This window comes from Myxine glutinosa, chromosome 1 (genome assembly GCF_964187855.1).
Source record: "Myxine glutinosa chromosome 1, kmMyxGlut1.1, whole genome shotgun sequence".
In the NCBI taxonomy this organism is placed as follows: domain Eukaryota; kingdom Metazoa; phylum Chordata; class Myxini; order Myxiniformes; family Myxinidae; genus Myxine; species Myxine glutinosa.
Window position 1 is genome coordinate 159,561,553 of NC_136261.1, and position 23,588 is coordinate 159,585,140.

Below are 23,588 nucleotides of genomic sequence, written 5' to 3' on the forward strand. Positions count from 1 at the left end.
TTCAATCTTGGGAAAATCAAGCCAACATAGAAATGTAGCAAATTACCTTTATAATAACGTAGCACAGGCAAGTTGTTCTGAAAACAATGTTGTACCTCATATTACCCAGAAAACATTTTCACTGACAACATCAAACATTGCAAACTAAGCTGCGCATCCTTTGCATCATATAGAACTTCTAATCTGACCGATTTATTGCCACAACATAAACGTATCACCACAGAAGCCCTCGCTGTTATGTGTTACAATTCAATATCAGGAAGTAATTATTTCACTTGATTGGAAATGTTTTGCTGATCTCTCGACTTAAATGCCAATGAAGAATTCGCGCATGAGATATAAAAGTTCAGAACATGTTCATGTGTTTACCCGCAAAAAAAAAACAACAAAAAAACACACACACACACACACACACTTTATGCACAGACATTTTTAATTAAGATTTATATATTTGATAAAATGGACTGTGAAGAACTTTATATTTATAATGAAGGATACAGGGTGAGTCAAAAGTAGCGCCCGATTTCTGTTTATTTATGTATATATATATATATGTATATATATATATATATATATATACTAGCGGGGTCACTCGTGGGAATCCCACGGGCATGGATGTGTGTGACATTTCGACATATTGAGTTATATGCTGCACATTCATTTTTACAAAATGGTTACTGGCAAGTCATCAGATCCAGAAATGGTGTGATGAACACAATTTATTTATTTCACATAATATGTGACCCCTCACTCCTCTCCACCTGACACTCTCCTGCCTCCACCTGACACTCTCCTGTCTCCACCTGACACTCTCCTCTCTCCACCCAGCACTCCTCTCCTCTCCAAACCCTCACATCCCTCTCCTTTCCAATCCCTCACCTCTCCAATCCCTCACACTCCTCTCCTCTCCAATCCTTCACACGCCTCTCCAATCGCGCCTCACACTCCTCTCCAATCGCGCCTCACACTCCTCTCCAATCGCGCCTCACACTCCTCTCCAATCGTGCCTCACACTCCTCTCCAATCGTGCCTCACACTCCCCTCCAATCACTCCTCTCCAATCGTGCCTCACACTCCTCTCCAATCGCGCCTCACACTCCTCTCCAATCATGCCTCACACTCCTCTCCAATCGCGCCTCACACTCCTCTCCAATCGCGCCTCACTCGCCTCTCCAATCGGCTTTCCCCGTCTCGTTTCTCTCCTTTTTCTCCCGTCTCGTTCTTTTTCTTGCTCCAAATCGGCCCGTCGGAATCGGAAATCGGCCCGTCTTGCTTTTGTGCTTGTGCGTAAATAAATTGTGTTCATGACACCATTTCTGGTGTTGGGCTAGCGGCTAGGGTGCCGGCTTAGGATCCTGGGTTCGAATCTCGGTCGATCGCCGAATTAATGCCAGGGGGGTTGACTCAGCCTGTCATCCTTCCGAGGTCGGCTAATTGAGTACCAGTTCACTGGTAATTCCCTGTTTGTCGTTGAAGGCGGCAAAAAGGGTTGGCGTCAGGAAGGGCATCCGGCCGTAAAACATTGCTTCAAAAAGGGGACAAAAAAACAACAACTACCACGGTCCCCGAAAAGGCAAACCCCCGCTTTGCGGGGAAAAATGGCCTCTAAACGGTGGTTTTTACACCATTTCTGGATCTGATGACTTGCCAGTAACCATTTTGTAAAAAGAATGTGCAGCATCTAACTCAATATGTCGAAATGTCACACACATCCATGCCCGAGGGATTCCCACGGGTGACCCCGCAAGTTTGCATTGACGTTCGTCGATGGACTCGTTCTCCCGTCTCATTCGTTTTCTGGCTGCATCCTGTTCAAGTCTGCATTGACGTTCGACGACGGACTCGTTCGCCCTTCTCATTCGTTTTCTTGCTGCATCCTGTTCAGGGCTGCGTTCTTCATCCATTTTGGAAATGGAAGTTTCCACGCACCGCATGAATTGTCACGATCACGATCCTCAATAGGAAGTGTCTCATAATTATCAAATGACAAATAGCAAGTAAATTACATTGTGAAAATTTAATATTTCAAATAGACCTATTTAAAGTGTATGCGCAAATAACTAATAAATAAAAAAACGAAGAAATATGTCTCGGTAATTTCCTGAACTCGGTAATTTTACTTCCGGCTAAAAATGTTGAATGAAATAAAAACGAAGAAATATATGTCGTTTTGTGACGACTGTCATCAAAGGTAAACGGTGAATTCACTCGGTTTATTCGGTTCGGCTCGGTTTAAAGAAAAAGCGATAATGTCGAAATGTTGACGTCTGTGTCATGTTGGGCGGTGTATGATACTTGTTGGCTGTTGGGCGGTGATATGGTGTATTTTTAAAAATATATCTCTGCGTTTTCCCGCGTTGCTGACACCGAGTCTAAAACCATGATGGTGAGTTATATTGGAGATAAAGGCGTGAGAGAGACTCAATGGCCTTGAAGTTACAGGCATTTGAGAATTCATTTCGTTCTATAAACGGCAACTTTCATCGGATTTTCTTCTCGTTTTTTTTCAACCGAGTCTAAAACTATGTTAGCGACTGTGAAAAATGAAATGATATATCGAATTTAAAATAGATATCGACACATTGCCGTCGGTGTCATGTTGGGCGGTGTATGATACACCATGACGCGATTTTAAAAAATATATCTCTGCATTTTCCCGCGTGTGTGGAATGTTTGTGGAAAATTAAAGATTTCAAATAAACCTATTTAAAGTGTATGCGCACATAACTAATAAAAAAAACGAAGAAATATCTCGGTAATTTCCTGAAACATATTTTACTTCCGGCTAATATGTTGAATGAAATAAAAACGAAGAAATATATGTCGGCATCATTGTTGACGTTTTTGTGACGACTATCATCAAACGAAATAGTAATATATCATAACGGAAAAGCAAAAGCGAATTTTTAATATATATCGACACATTGCCGGCGGTGTCATGTTGGGCGGTGTATGATACACCATGACGCGATTTTAAAAAATATATCTCTGCATTTTCCCGCGTGTGTGGATTGTTCTCAATTATTGCTGACACCGAGTCTAAAAGTAAAACCATCGATAAAAATGAAATCATATGGTGAGTTAGATTGGAGATAAAGGCGTGAGAGAGACTCAATGGCCTTGAAGTTACAGGCCTTTGAGAATTCATTTCGTTCTATAAACGGCAACTTTCATCGGATTTTCTTCCCGTTTTTTTTCAACCGAGTCAAAAACTATGTTAGCGACTGTGAAAAATGAAATGATTTATCGAATTTGATTTGAAATAAAACTGGGGGAGAGCAAGACACCACGGGCCTACAAAACAGGACTCAAAGCTATGCGAGTTAATAAAATGGTGGATATTTGTTTATAGCCACTCCCAGAATGGGTGGAGCTATGGGTGGAGCTACTCTGCAAACCGAGTAAGCCACACCCCGGACAGACACCCAACAGATAGACAGACAGACAGACAGACAGAATCATCTACGGCTATTATAATATAGATATATATATATATATATATATATATATATATATATATATATATATATATATATATATATATACAGTGGAACCTTGACTTACGAGTTTAATTCGTTCTGTGACCGAGCTCGTAACTCAATTTGCTCGTTTCTCAAATCAAATTTCCCCATTAAAATGCATTGAAATGCTATTAATCCGTTCCAGCCCGCCAAAAACCACACCAATTTTTTTTTAAATATACAGTATATATAAAAAATATCTCGCGCTTTATATTTCACCTGTATGCAGCATACAAGTTGGCAGGATGGCCTGGACTGGAGGTACGCACACTTGACTCTAAACTGTCCAGCCTGGGTTTGAATCCCGACCCAGCTATAACCTGTCATGTCAGTGTTTCACAGGCAGGGTGATTCATCAATGTGTGTACCGCTAAACTGGGCGCCCCGTTTGCGTCCCATTAGTTGTTGGATGTTGAGGATCTCACCGTGTCTTCCACAAAGAGAAGGCGAGCTATCGCCGGCACTCTGAACAAGTTGTGGCCTGGCATGCTCTTCTCCTCTGCCGTTATATACGTCCTCGGCATCTTTTTCCAGAAGAGCCCTGTCTCGTCACAGTTGAAGATTTGCTGGGGGATGTATCGTTCGGCTTCTATCAGTTCGGCAAAAGTTAAAATAAAATCTTCAGCTGCCTTCACATCCGCCTCACCAAGTCGACAACACGCACACCTCGCTCATGTTTTTCGACGATTGCGTGTTTTATATCCAAGCACATCATCCTCTTCTTCTTCTCAGTACTGCCCTTGGCACTCAATTTCTTAGGACCCATGGTTAAAACTAAGAAAATTTTCCAAAATAACCAAAATGCGAAAACAAAACGGCAGCGATATACGGCAGAGATGCTTGCACGGCAAGATAACCACGTGACCAGAACCCACCTGGTGGCGTAAGCTCCAAAATAACCAAAATGCGAAAACAAAACAGCAGCGATATACGGCAGAGATACTTGCACGGCAAGATAACCACGTGACCGGAACCCACTTGGTGGCATAAGCTCCAAAATAACCAAAATGCGAAAACAAAACAGCAGCGATATACGGCAGAGATGCTTGCACGGCAAGATAACCACGTGACCGGAACCCACTTGGTGGTGGGTGGCGTAAGCTCGTAACTCAGATCTCGGCTCGCATCTCAAAGCAATAAACCGCCCGAGCGACGGCTCGTATCTCGGAAAACTCGTAAGTTGGTGCACTCGTAAGTCAAGGTTCCACTGTATGTGTATATATATATATATATATATATGTATATATATGTATGTATATATATGTATATATATGTATATATATATGTATGTATATATATGTATATATATGTATATATATATATATGTATGTATATATATGTATATATATGTATATATATATATATGTATGTATATATATGTATATATATATATATGTATGTATATATATGTATATATATGTATATATATATATATATATATATATGTATGTATATGTATATATATATAACTCTCGCCCATTTGGGGCCATTTATACATATATATATATACATACATATATATATATATATACACATATATATATATATATATATATATATATATATATATATATATATATATATATATATATATATATATATATATATATACATATATATATACACAAAGAATTAAGTTAAGCACCCCTACACAACGAATTAAGGTAAGCACCCCCTAATATATATTCTTTGTGTATATGTATACATTGGCATATATTCTAAGGTATGTGAGATCAAATAATGATTGGTATGACATTAGCAATTATCCATTGATGAAATTGAGTGATCAAAGTGAAAAAAAGTGATTGGTTGAGTCAGTGATCCGATCACGTGGGTCCTACACACGTTATTGACGCAAAGATCGCTAGAGGTCTTCTCAGAACAATGACTGTACGTTAGAAAACATAAACGTCATCCACACTGTCCGTGATGGACCTATAGCTCCATACTTAAATTGAGGTGAAAATATGCCTAAAATTCCCAAAAAATTTCACCTTAAATTATTCAGAATAAAATATTGAAAACGGCATGATTGTTATGTTTTTATGTGACCATAATATCACTTCTCCAGAAAATATAGCAATATCATGGGTATATTACACTGTTTTGACGACAACAAACTTGTAATGTGCGAGGTTGTAAAAAAACGGGGGGGGTGCTTAACTTAATTCTTTGTGTATATATATACATACTAGCAGAAGTACCCGGCATTGCCGGGCGGGGGAGGGGGAGGGGGAAGAGGAGGGGAGGGGAATGGGGGGGAGGGGGAGGGGGAAGGGGAGGGGAACAGGGGGGAGGGGAGGGTGTGGGGGTGCCTGGGGGAAGAAGGGCCCCTCCCCACTCCCCCTCCCCCCTCCCCCTCCCCCCACACCCCTCCCCCTCCCCCCACACCCCTTCCCCTCCCCCCTCCCTTTCCCCGTTCCCCTCCCCTCCTCTTCCTCCTCCCCTCCTCCTCCCCCTTAACACCAGGGGGGTTGACTCAGCCTGTCATCCTACCGAGGTCGGCAAATTGAGTACCAGTTCACTGGTAATTCCCTGTGTGCCGCAAGAGGTGCCTAACAGGGTTGGCGGCACGAACCCGGAAGTCGGAACTCATTGTCAAATAAATGTAGCATGTATGTTTCACTCTCTGTCACATGCCGTTGGTCCCATGTCAATCGGATGAAGTTGAAAAATTAACATTACGAAGTTTCTCTGGGACGTACTGATTCCGAATAATGAAGTTGAAAAATTAACGTTCCGAAATACGCTAATTACGCTAACAGAAGCGCTGGCGCTGCGAAGCGCTAGAGGGAGTGCTGCACTCCCTCCCTTCGATTCCCTCCCTCTTCTGCTAGCGCTTCTGCGCTAATACGCTAATTTTAAAACCCGAAGTTTTTTTTAAAATTTAAGGTGTGCTGTAGTTGCTCTGAGACGTACTGATTCCGAATATGCCTTTGGTTTTTCTCTGCGATGAGTAGTTCTCGAGTTATAAGAGGACAAACAAACAAACATACTTTACTGCTTTATATATATCTTTGTCAGTTTGCCATTTGTATTACAGTGTACAAGAAGGTACAAATAAATAAATGACATGTTTATCTAACCATTTATTCGGGGGAAAATTATTACGGGGGAAACCCTTAGCTACATTCGTTCCCGTTTTCGGATGACCGGACGTCTTTGCAGTGGCTACCGACCCTGTTGCTTCAAATTTCTCGACAATCAATCGTATGTTTCTTCCCTGGGGTGGGTTAATATCGAATTCCTGTGCCAAACGGCGTGCCACCATCGTTGGTTGTTCATTACATTTGTAGTAATGTTTCACGGCCGCAATGCGTTGATTCATTGAAAGGTAATTCATGGTTCAATTTGCTGCAACTTCAGTAACTTTCCAAACTCTCAGCAATAACCTGCAAAATAAATAAATTAAGAAAATTAATAATCTGCAAGACAATTATTAACAACATGACATCCCAGAAAGAATCTGACAGCCGAAAAAACAGAAATCGGGCGTGGCGCTACCTTTGATTCACCCTGTATTGTACCGGAATCTTGGATAGCTTATGGATAGTTGTCACAGCCTTATACCAATATGACTGCTAGTTATAATTTGTTTGTACACATGTTAAAACACATGAATGACTGATATTTTCAGCACAATGCATAAATTCCTCTTTCACATAGACCCTGGTGGTGGTAAATCCTCTTTTTGTTAAATATGGTACTTCAGATGATTGAGGCAGTAAAAGGTGATACAGTTTTGTTTTATATTGCACAACTACATTTTAATAATTAGTTCCTTTACAAGGAACTTCAATGCAGGAGGAAGCCATTAGGCCCATTAAGTCTGTGCAGTGGTTGCCAACCTATGGTTTTGTCCATGCTCTTTTTTTAATGCTGATTGTCGAGCAAGGAAACAGCATGGAGCAGTTTTCGCTCACCTGGAACAAAAATTGTTCAGGTGTGGTATTAGCATCTTGCGGTGTGGAAAGCAGGCAGTCAGTGAGTCAAGCTGTATGTAAACATTTGGAACTTTTTTTTCGAAAACGACACACGATTTTGATGAAACCTGACCACAACCTTCATCACTCATGATGTATCAAAGTTTGTTCACGTAATTAAAATAAATCGGGGTCTAAGGAGATATATGGGGGCGTCAAAGTGGGCACAGCTTTCACCCCCCAAAGTAGATATTTGCTTTTTTTCTCTGAAAGTACACTCACAATTTCGATGAAACCTGACCACAACCTTCATCACCCGTGATGCTGAAACTAATAGTCCTATTTTCACCAAACATTATAGAACCCCTGAGAACCAATGCTTCCTAATGCCTTGCCAATTCCATCAAAAAATTGCTTATTTTTTGGGGTCATTTCAAGTTTTTTTTAGGTCAAGCAGGTCAATTTAAAGGTCAAAGGTCATTCTGATTCCAGGATCGCTGCTTTTGACTTCTCAAAGTATTCACCCGATTTAGATGCAACCTGTTAGGAATTATGTCTGCATGGTGCTTTCACAAGTTTGTTCAAACCATCGGCTAATTTGCATTTTAATTTTTTTTGTATACAACATCGTGGCTCGTGAAAGAGCTAAAAATATTAAGAGTTTGTGAAAGAGAAAGAGCATATTTCATGGGCGATCCACTCTTACCAGTGGTTCCCCGCTCTATCAGGTGAGCCCAGGGGTATTGCTCATATTTTTAGTCTTTGTAAGGACTCACCGAGGTTCGTTTCGAATTGCCGACCTCTCAGACTTGGAGCAGATGCTCTAACCATTATGCCATCGCGTCTGGTGTGGATATCCTCCATAGCAGAAAATTAAAGTGAGAGCAGGTTTTGAGATCGGTCTGTTCACCGTGAGCAGTCTTGCAGTAACGATTCCCAAAGAATTTCGAAGGTGAATGAAAGCTCAAATCAACTGTAAAGAAATCCAATCACTGTTGAGCCATAAGAAACTTCCATTAACAGTTCATGGTGAATCTCTTGGCAAAACTGTGAATTCCCCAACTCTGTTGCAGACATGACTTTGCAGTCAGTACGAGTTTATGAGAAAAATATGCACCACACGACAAATGTAAAAGTTGGTGTACTGCCTGCTGAAGAGGCCAAAGAGGCTGAAGAACCATCTCTCTAATGCAAGTCCTAGCCATAAGTCATCCACTGTGTCCTTGCACTGATGGTGGTTAAGATGCGATCACCTGCTTATCCTTCATAACCAAACCTCTTCTGCCATTAATATTTTCCTCTAACTACCACTTGCCTTTTCTGTTACTTCCTTTAATGCAATTAACAGAAGCACCCAGCTTAAGCACGACATTTCCACAAGATGCCATTAAATGGGAGTATATTCCATGCAATAATGCATGATGTCCTGTTTTGCAGCGTATACATGCACTTTGCTGTGTATATGAGTTTACAAGATGATGTCGTCTGCCACGTAGTCCTGTGAAACAGGAAAAGCAAAACATCAAAATAAATTAATAGAATGAAATGAATGAATGATCGTTTTAAGGCCATTTTTCCCCGCTCGAGCGGGGGTTAGCCTTGCGGGCCCCATGACAATCATGGTTCCCTGTTTGAGGCAATGTTTTTATGGCCGGATGCCCTTCCTGACACCAACCCTTGGTCACGCTCCTACGATGCGCAGGGATACAGTGTGCCTATTCTGTACACACAGTGATCATTCATCCCAGCAAGCTGGTACTCAATTTGCCGACCTCGGAAGGATGACAGGCTGAGTCAACCCCCCTGGCGTTAATTCAGCGATCGACCGGGATTCGAACCCAGGATCCTAGGATCCCAAGCCGGCACCCTGACCGCTAAGCCAACACCAAAATAAATTAATAGAGATGCACCAATTCTGTAATGGAGGAATGGATTGATGGAACATTTGTGTCCATGGGAATGTGGGTAATTTACTGCCCTCTATGGCTGAAAAATTATCGTTTTGAAAAGTTTTCGCACCTTGGATACTTTTCTGAGCAAATAACTTTTTTAAATATATATTCCGTTTTTTGAGGTGCTGGACAGAGCTGACATGCACTGTCTGTTTTCATTTGTTTTGTGTAAAAGTTGCAAATGTGCAATGAGCTATCCTGTTTCACTCAGGAAGGCGAAAGAGGCAACTCGATAGGAAAGCTAACAGGATAGGGACAGCACCAGGATGGCTTATGTGCCTTGCTCTAAATTATTTTGCTTCCCTGCTGCTTGAATGGCTCCCACTTCAGCACTTATTCTCCTGCCCACCTCTGCTTTGTATCCCTTCTTTCTTTCTTGTTATTCTTTCCTCCTCTTCACACCATTTCCTTTTGAAGGTACAGACTCGTTATGCTGGTGAAGGGCAGAGGCTATATTTTGCTGTGCTTTCTTCTTCTATTCTCTGGAGATTCTCTCGCTCTTTTATCTATACCTTTTTGCTTCTTTCTAACCTCACCAGCAAAGATTTTGTGATTTCCTAATTAAGCCTTCCATTCATGGTGTACACTTTCACCTTTCATGACTTTAGCATTGTAAATTTTATTTTTTACAATTTATTTCATCTTTTTGTTGTTGTCAGATCTTAGGGGCTTTGCAAAACGTTTGAGCAAATTTTGTCTTGCGGATGAAGCTTTAAACCAGAAACAGCAATCCAATATTGGTGTTTATTTTTGAACTTTTGTCAACATGTCATCCATTATGCAATCTACCTTTTGGGTAGTGTTTGAAAATTCATCCCTTCCCTCGCCCTTCCATTATATCTTATTTTTGCCTTTTTCTTCTGTAACCGCTCACCTTTGTTATTCTACACCCCCCCCCCCCCCCCCTTTCCTCCTTTCTCTGTTCCTTCCCCTTGTTTTTCACCTATTTTCTTTTTTGCCTTAGTTTTAAAAAAATTAATGTAATTTTCCTCTCACCCTCCTCCTTTATTTATTAATTTTGATACTAATTACCCTTTTTCCAGCTTTTTTAAGACTAATATTAACCACTAACCGTGAGATAAGTAGTTATTTTCTCTGCACAGCCAATAATATTTTTCCATTCTTTTTCATTATCTGAGAAATGTGTCAGATTATGCATTATTGTTTTAATTGCATAAATGTAAAATCCATGTTGTGCATTTTATACGGATTATTATGTGCTATTAGTTTGCTCGATGCATTCTTGATTTACCATTCATTGTTTGCTTTGCTTGTTTTTATGATGTCCAAGCGTTTTGATTTGAAATCGGACTTGAAGGAACAATAAAATTTTTACTTCAGCCATACATATTGCATATAAAGAGATGTTGGGAGAGGTGTCCTTTTCTTAAATGTAATTATGAATGGCTGAATTGGAAGCGGAGGAGAAAAAGGAAAAGATGATGTGGGTGGTGTGGGGGAACGAGTGAAATTTAGCCTCGTTCGTGGGGGGCGGGGGCTGCTCCACTCTTGAAGGTGGGTAAGTTAGACAAAGCCCTTTTGAGCATTTGTTTTGTATACAGAAATCTAGGCTCATGAAAGAGCTCAATGGCAGAGCGCAGCAGCTTCACCGACACACAGGATCCAAAGGTCTTGCATCTGAGTGGATTAGTGGCACAAAAGATGGGGGAAATTCCTGAGTTTAAGAGAGAGCCTGGGTTAGTTATGGTTGTATGAGCAAGGGGTTAGGTATGCGTGTCGGACAGAGCAAGCATGAGGTGCTCATGGGTAGCATTCATATGAAGGACAGGAGGGATTAAGAGACATGGACTTAGTTCCAGAGACTAGAAGGATGCAGGAATTGATGAGCCTTCAGCTCACATTCGGACATGGTAAACCGGTGGTGTAATCTGGAAGAACAGGTGTGACTTTGAGGAGGATGGAGGGTGAAGAAGGCAAGCAAGGGGAAAACCAGAAGTGAGTGTAGAAAACAGAGTCCACCATTCTGCCTGCGGTGGGTGAGAAGCAGATCTTGTGACTTATCCTCCTGCCAAGATATTCAATAAAAGAGCTTTGGACTTGATACCTCCAGGGTACCAAGATGGCAAGCAGCTGGACTGAGGACCTATTCTCCATGTATTTTGGATGAACACATTGGGGCACTAATGTGATCTGAGTGCCTCAATTTGAACTTGGCTCTGTGGAAAATACCAATCGTCTCTGCCTGTTATAGAAAGAAGACAGTTTGGCAATGTGGTTCACTCACGATTGCTTGTGACAGATTGTGAGGCCTAGGAGTTCCAGGGATGCTATCTCTTCCAGTGGTTGGTCAGTGAAGTACACTGTGGGTTCTAAAGCTGATCCTTGTGGAGGAACACAGGGAGCACGTGACTTTTTTCCTTTGAAAGGCACGTTCCAGTTTGGTCCCTCCATCCAGTGTTCAGTTAAGAGCTGCAACGTGTCATTAGGGTTAGCTTAGTGGGGCAGAATCTGCGGAGAAACCTGATTAGTCTATCGTTGATTTGGTTCATACTTGAAACCTTTTATCGTGAATAATTATGACATTTGCAACTTTCCAAGATGAAGGCGGTCTTCTTCAGGTATTTCTCAGATTGTTGCCTGAGGAAAGACGTCAGGAAAGGGCTGAACCACAGTTCTTGAAGAATACAGTGCCAATACTGTCACGACCAGGAGTGAGGGAGGAAAGAGGAGGTAGGAGTGTCAAAATAAAATTGTAAAAAAAATTGTTTTTTTTGTATACAGAATCTACGCTCGTGTAAGAGCTAACACATTGAACATGAAAACATGCACAGACACACAAAACATGCAATGAAGGGAGCGGGAGACAAGAGGGGGAGAGAGGGAAGCACACAAGCACAACAACAGAAGAGAACAGGGACGCCAGTAGATCTGTGGAAGGGGGAGGGCTGGGGGCAGAGGGAGGGCTACACTGAACAAAGCGAATGAACACTTCTAGCAACCCCAGGAAAGAAGCTGGGGCTTCAAAGAGGCAGATTTGGGGTGTTTAACGGGGGTAGAAAAGATCAAGGTTTTGGATGGGGGAAGATAAGAGATGGTGGTGAACAGCTGTTTTAAAGACTGAGGGATTGAAGGGAGTGGGGGAGTTTCTTCCAGAGGCGGGAGAGAAGAGGAGTGAAGGTGGGCAGAGAGACTTGATTTTGGTAGTTTCAGCAGAAGAGGGTTGCTGGGAGATCTTGTGTGTCCTGCAGGAATATTTGGGGGACAGAGCACAGACAGAGCAGGGGGAGCAAGGCCGGAGGGAGTTGGTAGAAGACAGAAAGACCACCTGCCTGCCTGCCTGTGGTGAGAGAGAAAGGCCCTCAGAATCAGCTTCATCACGGGAGATTCCAATGATTCTGAATGCTTTGGTTTCAACCGCGTGAAGCCGAGCTAGGTGTGAGGCAGGAGCACCAGCCCAGAGGGGAGAGCAGTATTCCATTGAGCTGCGGATGAAAGCTTTGTATGTGGTGAGGAGCTCAGAAGTGCCCAGAAAGGACTTTGCATGACAGGATGCCCAGTCAGCGACTGGCTTTAGAGGCCAGCTTGAAATGTGCTTTTCCCAGGAAAGATCATGGCAGATAGTGAGACCCAAAATCTTGAGTGACGGAACTTCTTCAAGAGGATTGTTCAGAAAGTAGATGCGAGGGTTGTCCAGACGGTCTTTTCGGAGATGAAGTGAGTGTGAGATTTGTCAGGATTGAAGGACATGTTCCACTTGTTTGACCAGTTTTTTATATTGTCCAGGTCTGCAGAGAGGGAAGAGGCTGCTGCCTGCCGATCTGAGGGTTGAGATAGGGAGCGGCAGAGAGTGGAGTCATCAGCAAAGAGATAGAGAGGATTTTCCAGAGAGTTGGAGAGATCATTAATGAAGACCAGAAAAATCACAGGGCCCAGAACACTGCCTTGAGGAACTCCAGCCTGAACATGAAGAATTCCATTCAGGGCCACACGTTGACTGTGTCCAGAAAGGAAGTCTGCAAGCCATGCGTGGAGGTTTCCATGGATACCATAGGAGGAGAGTTTGGTGAGCAGGGCGGGGTGCCAGACCGTATCGAAGGCATGAGATATGTCAAGGGAGACAGCTCTGATTTCCTGTTTGGCATTGAGGACCTCCATCCATTGTTGAGACAGCAGAAGCAGCATGTCCAGAGTAGAATGACCTGGTCTGAATCCAAATTGATGATCCGAGATCAAGCCATTGGAGAAGAGGAAGGATTTGATGTCAGAAGCGATGATCGATTCCATTACCTTGTTGATTATTGGGAGCAGGCTGATTGGTCTGTAGTTGCAAGGATCTGTTTTTGCACATTTTTTGTGTAAAGCGGTAATGTTGGCTGATTTCCAAGCAGATGGCAGATGACCTTGAGCAAAAGAGAGGGTGAAGAGAATTGAGAGAGGCTGTGGGAGAGCGACAGAGCAGGATTTTAGGACCCATGACATTATCAACATGAGTGGGGGAAGAGTCAATGTGCTGCATAGAGAGCAGTCTGCTATAGGGGTGATGGGGTAGGGGAAGGATGACGGACGGATGGGAGAATGGTGGACAGTGTAAAGGAGGGATTGGGTACTTTGGCCTTTTCAATAAAGACAGTTTGGAATGTTAAGTTTTTTTCCCGGGCAGTGTCCAACATTAGTCTGAAAATTACTCCATCCTTTCGGAGTGAAGGTGCATGCAGGATGTGACTGTGCACGGGAGACTGAACTAACCAGCTGCCACCAGGCTTTGGAGGATGCTGATAGGTTTAACTGCACCTGAACTTGACGTTGGGCTTCAGCTCATCAAAGGACTGATATAAACTGGTTGTGGAATATCATTTTGGACAAATGCAGGTATGACACTGAGCTGTTGAAGGAAAGAAAAAAAGTGTCAAGGAAGGTGATTCTGGACCAGTGTGCAAGGGATGTGGAATTAGCTTATTTCAGAGCAGACCAATCTGCCTTGCTGAACTGCTATACTCACTGAAAATCACCAAGGAGGTTAACTTCTTCTTTTTTTTAACAATGGCATAATGAGAAGAGCAAAAGGGAAGCAGGGCAGGGGAATCTGTCAATTTCCACACATTATAAGGAAAGAACTGTGGTGAGAGGTCAGCAGAGTATCTACATCTGAAGAAAGTGTCTCAGATTTAGGAGTCAAAGCTGGGAGGTCTATTGTATGGAAAAAGACACTAAGCAAGAAATACTTGAGTCGGGTGGGGGGAGAGTGTTGGGGCTTAGGCAGGCTTTGTGGGGAGGGGAGTTTTGACATATTATAGCGCAACACCACCACTAGGACATGAGCTGGGTGTGTCAGCCTAGGTGGGAGTATCTAATGAAGGAGACCAATGTTTGGAACATTTTTGTGTATATATATATATATTGTACTAAGCATGCATTATTAGCTACTGCGTTGTACTTTTCTTTTTTGCATTGTTGCATTTAAGTTCTTGATTAATGCAGTTCCTGGAACAATTGTTTAATTTTCTAAAAACGTAACCATTGTCGAACTTTTGAGATTCATGGTTAACTCGAACATTTAGAAGTGTTTAGGCCATAAGAACCGAATTGCACATTTTGCCATTGCCCCAATTCTGTCATCCATTGATTTATGCAGCTAAACCGACTCCATGCGGGCATGATCGTTATCTGAATGACACCAGTACTAGTTGGTGGTGCCTTCATTTTTGGATGTGGGATGTGGATCTTCCCAACTACAACCTGTGTTCTGTGCGCTCCTAAGTGATAAGATTACAAATGGATCGCAAATGCACGTATACTCGTGCACGTTCTCAGAATAACTGCAGTTTTTATAATGGCAAAATGTACGAGAAAAAGACAAAACTCAATCGTAGCACAAGTGTATTCTTGCAAAAGTATGGTGATGGTTACCGCATGCATAATGTTACATGACACTGCTATCCTGGAGTGCAAAAATGCACACCAGCTTGATTTCAATATCCTCCAAGTGTGAGTGCTGTCCATGGCAGGCCAGCAAGAAGGCTGGCAACACACCTAATGGACATATGTGTTCTTAGCATTGTACAGGTGTCTATATATTATTATTATTTTTTATTTTTAAATGTATATATTCATACTAATGGTTAGATCGTAGAAACATGGGTTTATGATTTCTGTTGGATTGTCCACAGACATGACGATGGAAGATGTACGAGAGTTTGAACGTGTCACACAAGAGGCCACCAATAGCAAGATTGGAATGCGGTTTGGAGACCCAGCAGCCAGCGGACCCATTCCCTCACGGAGCCAGCCTTCCAGTGCCCCAAATACTCCATTGGCCTCCGATGCACCCGAATTCTTCCTTTCCATCCCCAAGGATCGGCCACGCAAATGCTCTGCACCTGAAACCTTAACGCTGCGTCAGAAAGACTAAGATGCTTAGGGTTTTCACATTTTTGAGGGTTGTTTGAACCTGGTAGAGGAAATGTATATATTTTCTCTCTCAGCAATATGTAATTCTTTCCAAGTTTGATCTTTACTGATTTCTGTGCAGTCCTAGGCAGATGTTCATATCTATGAACAATGATTTCAGCTGTGATTCTAGTACCTCAGTAATTATGGCATTCCAACAGCACATATGAAAAAGATTGTATCAAGAAATTGGCTTTCTTACTTGCTGTGTATCGTTTGTCTGATCCAACTACCACAGGACCAAGTTTAGTATAAACACAGATTCTTACTGCAAGGCCTTTGAGGACTTGACCTTTTGTCATGGTGTCAACTCTTGCTCCGATAAATTTTGAGGTCTTGGGTTTTGAATTATGTAGCGTCAGCCTTAAGGTGAACTAGTGTTGTTGTCGTGTTTTGAGGTCCGCCAATCTCCAATTATCTAAACTCGACACCACAATTTATTCGTATTTTTGAAGGGTTTCACCCCTCGTGTTTTTATTATTATTATTATTTTTGCTCTGTCTTGTCAACTTCACTTGATTGTGACCAGCCCCAAAGAACAAGAACCTCAACCTCATTCTGGTGAACATACAACCCAGACGCCTTTGCTTATTCGAACTTGCATGTTGATGAAAAGCAGGAAGCACACCTGTTTAATTGAAGTGGCCAACAGCCTTATGTTTGATTGTTTGCGGACTTTGGCTTATTGGCAGCCATTGATAACACTCGACTCTTAGTACAGAAACTGTGGCGCATGATATAAACAGACGCTATGGACATTGAAATGAGAAAGGAAATCTTTAATGCTTTTTTTCGTACTCTCAGCAGGTGAAGTTTCCAGTGCCAAGTATAACGTTTGAGAGACCAGTAGCCATTACCTTTTGTACGTATGGAGCCTGAAATCTTTTTGCACGATATCTTGATCAAGACTCGACTGTTTTTGAAGCCTCAAGTCTTGCACCCCTTTGTTTCTTATTTTTGTTCTTTTTTATCACAAAAAAAACGATTAACCTGTATTTGGTGAAAGGAGCAGGTAAATGTCATATCACAGTCAGGCTGTCCCCAAGTGTTCAACTTGACCTTTTAATGCTTATTGTGCTGGCTCCATTTAGTCTCGGGCTCTTGTACATGCAAGGGATCTTCTAAACTTTCCAAACGACTTCTTCTTTTTTTTGTCTAATCCAAATTTCTTCCACTCTGCCAATTTAATCCTGGAGTATTTGTCCTCGTTTCTGTCAACCATTTACGTGGCCATGACATATTATGTAACATTGCTATTTAACTTTAAAAACTTGCATGTTCAAGGCTCTTTTCATGATCGTTAAGGCTGGTCATGTGAGGTATTAACTTTTTCTTGCTTAAAATGGGTTGGTAAATATTGTTTAGTGACTTTTTTTTGTACAAAGCCCCCAACTTCCTCCTTCCCCTCCTCTGTACATGCGCACACAGTTTATACCACTTTGTATGTTTCTTCCAAATCATATGTGAATCCTCCTTCCCCCATTTGTTTTTGATGTGATATGGTATGTCCTCAAACTGAAGCATCGTTGTTCAAATGACTTTCCATACACTTGATCGATGTACATATTTGTACAAACCTGGTACATGTCCTGAACAGCAGTTTGATTTCCTTTCTTCCTGTGCGTGCAAGACAATATGCGTTCAATGTGTTTTGCGATATTATCTGGACATCCATGGAATATTCGACTGCTAATCCAATGTATACAAATCCAGTGCAGTTTTCAAGGTTGTCTTTATTTTGGTTTTCTGCATTTCACCTTTTTCTTTTTTTGTCCTCATTCTTGATAATCGTTTAGATATACAATAAGTCATCAAGGTATTTATCTTGTAACATAACCCAGCAATTTGCACTCTGTACAATTTACAGCGTATTTTACAGGATTCCCTTTGTAAAACTCACCACTTTATGGGCTCTTTGCTTCCCACTCCGTTTGATTGGCATGTTGATATTTGCATGTCAAATATCTACACTCTAATATTTCTTGGCTGCCATCCTCAGATTAAGTAGTAGAATGATTTCAGGAAAATTGAAACTTAATCCCTCTCCCCCTAACCCTTCTGCCCCCTTCCTCTCTCCTCTCTCTCCCCCAAACATTCCCTGATATGTAGATGAAAAAGGCGAGGGGTATTCTTCCTTTTCTTGACGCACTTCTTTGTGGTACATTCCCAATGTCACTTTTTGTTTTAATACCTTGTGTTCTTTATTTGCCATCTGATTGTAGATTGTTCAACCTGCCGGCATTATAGATGGCCAATTATTGCCATGTTTTTTTTGAAAGCATTTCGTACTAATTGTTTTTGGGTTTTTTGGTCCACGTAACCACTAAACCATATAGAAAATGTCCTATTTCTCGAGTGTCGATGGAAATGGCGATTCTCCTTACAATAGCCTTGTACTTTTGCTATATCGAAAGCCATGCAGAGTTTTTTGTCAGTTGGTGGTTTTCCTCCGTTGTCCTCCATTTTTTATTTCTCTCCGTTCGAAGCTCTCGCTGTAAATACAACAACGCATGGTGTTTTTGGACATGTTGTAGGAAGATTTAATGTAATCTCTGGATGAGGACAACTTTTTTCCTTGGAAGTCTTCAAACTGCTAATGGTGCGGTGGTGCTTCAAACTGCTACCTGTGTACTATAGAGCAATGACTTGTGATTAAAGTAATACTTTATTTTCGCTGCTCTACTTTCTCTCCAGACTGGTACTTGTTAACCTGACTTGATTGGTTTTTTTGCTTGAAGGAAGATGTTTGAACACTTTACACTCTCGGCTCGTTTGCGGAGCTGCACATTTTTGTCTTGAATAAGAGGAGAGTGATTGTTCATTGTCATTTTGGAAATTGTACATATTTTAAGAGTCGATAGTAGTTTGCTTTATCTTGATTGTACTGCCAATTATCGCACTTTCTCTTGGAACTGTTTCATGCCTGCAGAGCCATAAGTGATGAAAGGCTGAGAGCCGCCTGGGTAGGACAGTACACAAGAAGTACATTTTGAGGAAGAATTGATGAAAGGCCTGGTTTTCTGCACAAGCAGGCCAACCTGTGGCTTTTGCAAGTAACCAACTTTGTATAACGCTCTTTTTGATCTCCCTCACCTTTTCTGCCAGAATTGGCCTGGTGCCAATTTGGCCTCACTATATCGTGTTGCTTTTACTGGATTATTCATAATAAATGTTTTTCTTTATCGCTGATTTATTTGTGTTTGTTGTATTTCTTTCAAGTATGTCTCACTTGCCTATTAGTGTGTGCATTCGGCATTTTTGTTTTTGTCATCCTTGGTTTGAAGGTTTAAATGCAATAGTCAATGCCCTTTTGGTAAAGCATGTAACTATGATAGCTGCAAGGCTGTGTGTATTTGGAAAGATTTCATTTTCACTTTTCTGAGGTTACCGAGGAGTAGCTGAACGTAGGAGTCATGGTGTAAAATTGGATAGTACATACTGACCTGAGTGAAGTGCAGCCAATAAATTATTTGAAGAAATTCGGAACAGATGGGGATGTTCATGTATGTATTTATTACCCAATGGATTCGCACTGACCACCTCAACGTGAACCCCTCTCAACGTGCAAATTCTTCCAACAATGCAAAGCAGCAACATGTGCTTTGCAAAGATGTCGTCTTGCAATGTTTTGTACAATCCTGTATTATGGGCTTTGCGATACCGTTACGAGTGTGACATTTCACTTTGTTGTACAGTTGTCTGGTAGGAATTGGTTTACATGGAAAGCAACAAATCTGCAATGGCCACCCAAGAATATTCTGCAGTGGCTGAAACCCAATGAAACCTTGATCTGGAGGAATGATGCAATATTCCATTATATCAACCGTTTAGTACAAAGTCTTTGGTGACAGAGTGGTCTGAGCTGTGCTTATTTGCCAAATTCGGGCCAGTATTTACGTGATGAGTAATCATATTGGTTATTAATTGCCCTATATATAACATGAATGTCCCAATTGTTGTTTGTTGTTGTTCCTCTTTAACGGCGACTATTATCCCACCTTGTGGGGACGGCCGGGGGAGCTTGGCCCAAGTTTTTCACGAACCGTCCTGGCCAGGCCTGACATTCGCCTAGTTAGGGCAGAAATTTGAAATTTGGCCATGATGCCGGCTACTCTTTGCGAAAGACACCATGGGATCTTTAACTCCCACCAATCCATGCTGGCAGACCGGACCCCCCAGTTTAATGTCCAGCTGAGGGATGGCACACACATTGATGAATCGCCCTGCCTGTGAAACATCGAACTGACAGTTTATAGCTGGGTCGGGATTCAAACCCAGGCTAGACAACTTAGAGACGAGTGTGTGTACCTCTGGACCACACTGTCAGCCCACATGAATGTCCCAGTACTTTTGGTAAAATAGTGGATGTTGCAAGCACATCTATGCACCATATCAGGACATTGATTTGCATCAGCAATCTCTGCATAACTCCATTTTGACATTTATGAACCACAATCAAATGTACATACATGTATGAAGGATGTGGATGAGGGATATAAATATTAAAGTATATTTCATGATGTAGCCATTCCCAAAAAGGGTTCACTAATAAGGTGCACCTCCATTTCTCAGCACTTTAAAACCTTACCTTGAATTTAGCTTTGTGCCTTCAAGGCTTGGAAGAGCAAGGTGACTGAGGGATACAAGCTGATAATGGAGTGACAGTTGAACCAGAAGCAATGGAATGAATAAACAGCAACCTGCAGTTGAGGGTGGGATAAGGATAGGTCAATGGGGGCTTTTAACAAAAATTTATGGGTTGGGGTTGGAGGGCTGAGTGGACCAGAGGGAACTAACTAGACTGGAGCCGGAGCCTGATTGCCATTTAAAAATAAAAACATCATTGAAGACGACTTCTAGCAACTTTGTGGAGTTGATACAAAATACAGGAAGGCTGTGATCAAAACAAACGGATTCACACATTGTGTCAAGATATCAAATATTTAAATGGTGTATATTTTGGTGTAAATTATACATTTTGTCCCATAAAAAGACAAGTCAGGAGACGACGATGGTTCACGAGCGAGCGTTATTCAATGACAAAGGACGGACTGTAACCGAAACAGGCCCGGACTGGGGGTCGGGGGCCGACGTGGCAGGTGTCGGCCCCCGACATGCAGTGTATATGCCTATTTACAAAGGGCCCCAATGCGCTGCGTTATGAGGTTAGTTAGCTACACAATACCGAAAATTCGGTTCGATTCCGACAAATTTGAAAATTTGACCTTTGAGGCCTTCAAAGGCCAAAGGTCGAAGATTCTGAAATTTGTTGAAAAACTTGTATTTCATGATGTATGTGATAATATAAGATCATGTACGACATTTCACCCTATCAGGAAGCAAACAATGTAATAAAAAAATAAAAAATCGACTTTTCTAAATTTCGTGACCTGGTGACCTTGACCTTGGGGCGAAAATGAGAAATCGAGCTCCATGGGGCTAGACACATGACATTGGCCTAACCAAATACCGAAACCCCTGTCAGATTCCACCAAACCCCTCGGAGAAGATGTAGCTTGAACTCGATTACCCCCTAAAAAGACATCTTTTTCGGGCGTGGCTCCGCCCACAATGGGCGCAATACGCCCACTCTGGCCAGGACACAACTAGATCATGATATCAACCTCCCAACCAAGTTTCATCAAGATCAGATATCATCGGGTAGTTATGCTGCGGACAGACACACACACAGACAGACGCACACACATGACGAATATAGTGGTCACTTGATAACTCGTGAACCAAAAGTCACAAACCAAGGTTCTCTAAAGTCTAACAGATTGATGTCCAACCGGAAGTCAGTTGTGTGGTCCAAACCTGATTTATGAATAACACAATAATACACCAATTTGGCATTGTACAGAGTAAAGAGGTGAACGGTAGGGGTTGCGTCCAACTTGAATTGAAAACCACCTGAGTTTTCCCGCAGTCCATATATCGTCTATACGGGCAGAGTGTGAAAAGCTCATTTTTCCATTCAGTAAACATCTATGATTTATGTTGGTGATTCTCAGTTTTTTGCAAAAACAGATGGGATGGATGCTCAACAACAAACGTTCGAACATTTTTATTTGCTCAACAACGATCCCATTTATTTATTTTTGGTGCCTTTTGAAAGTTAGAAAAGTGAGCGTTTGTAAAGGATCAAAAATAGCTGAGCTTGTAGCATACATTTGAGGTACGCACTATCTACAGGTGTAGTCTTCTGTTGAACATTGCAGCACCTGTTAGCCGACAGGTGTGACTAGCATGCCCAGACTTTGTTCAGTGTGCTCTCTGGTTTGAGAGAAATGCTCGGAGGGGGGAACCATAGCTAGAATAGCATGGTCCATGTGCTAAAGTACAGGGTGTCCACTAAGTCGCGCATCGTAGGCAAAACATTTATTTGTAAGGTTGACTCCATCAGTTGTTCGAAATGTGTCCCACCAATCTCAAAACATGTTTGTAAACGGAAAAGCAGGTTTCTCTGAATGTTCTTCAACATATCCGGGCTAATTGTTGAATTAAATAATTTAATTTCCTATGATAAATTAATCAATTAAATAATTTCCTGTGATGCGTGACTTTGTGGACATCCTGTAGGTTAGATTTGCAACTGTATAAGGGACACGTTAGAGATAGGTTTTACGTAATGTGTGCACTGCTCTCGAGGTAGTGAGCATCCAGTATAAAGCAGGATAGGGTAAGGAAGACTTGTGTAAAACCTTTCTGCAGGTGAGGCCAGGTGAAGGGCTTGAGGTGAGTGAACATGGATGCAAGAAAAAACCCTATGGAAATGACTTGAGAAACCTCACCGCTGGCTGATTCACGGAGGATGTTTTCCTCGTGGGTGTTATTTGCTGCAGAAGGCAGTGGATTGAGGTGGGACATTTTTTTAGGAGGCGCCACTCTGGAGGAGGGGTGAGGGGAAGTGGTGGAGCAGATGCATGTCGAAAGGTGGTCTTGTTGTTAAAAAAAATTTTTGTTAAACTACCCACGTGCATCCACAAAGACTAAAGCTCTTAGCTGACGAACCATCCATTGGATATGAACCCTCAACCCAGGTCTGTTAATCAGCCAGAGGATGCTCTGGCTGGCTTGCCATTCATGAATTCATCCAGCCTTGCTCTATCAGATCAGAGCGGCACAGAGATTCCTGGCCTCCAATATTTGATGTGTGCCTGGTGTTGGCTTAGCGGTTGGGGTGCCGGCTTGGGATCCTGGGTTTGAATCCCGGTCGATCGCTGAATTGACACCAGGGGGGATTGACTCAGCCTGTCATCCTTCCGAGGTCGGCAAATTGAGCACCAGTTCACTGGTAATTTCATGTACGTTGCAAGAGGCGACTAACCGGATTGGCAGCAGGAAGGGCATCCGGCCATAAAACATTGCTTCAAAAAGGGGACCACGGTGCCCAAAAAAAGGCCGACCCCCACTCTGCGGGGAAAAAAAAATGGCCTCAAAAGGCGGTTCTACCCCTTATTTACCTGTTCCAACCAATCCAAGGCTATGATTTTCATCATATGTCTTCTATCATTCCGTTTATATAAAATGTAATCCTTCTATTTAAAAATTGTATTGTTTTTAAACTTCTATTAAACAATAGAAGTTGCTAGGTACTGAATACAGAACATAGACGTGTTTCAACCAGCAATATATGAAGAGAGAAAAGAAAGGGAATCCTATCACTGAATACAGTAATCCCATGCTTCTCCCATCAGCCTTTGCATCATTTGGTTTTCCATAATTTGTTGTCATTCAGTAACGGTGATAGCTTCATTTGGACAGGCCTCTCCAAGCTGACA

At 42.0% G+C, this 23,588-nt stretch overlaps 1 protein-coding gene across 3 annotated transcripts in view; it reads left to right on the forward strand.

Moving 5' to 3' along the window:
- Positions 1–18,993, forward strand: part of LOC137430290 (cytoplasmic phosphatidylinositol transfer protein 1) — a 174,033-nt gene extending 155,040 nt beyond the window's left edge. For all 3 annotated transcript variants that reach the window (XM_078778974.1, XM_078778977.1, XM_068121065.2), the window contains one exon: positions 15,525–18,993. In XM_078778974.1, the coding sequence (XP_078635100.1) occupies positions 15,525–15,766 (242 nt within the window). In that variant the 3' untranslated portion in view covers positions 15,767–18,993. The remainder of the gene's footprint in view (positions 1–15,524) is intronic.
- The last annotated feature ends 4,595 nt before the right edge of the window (positions 18,994–23,588 follow it).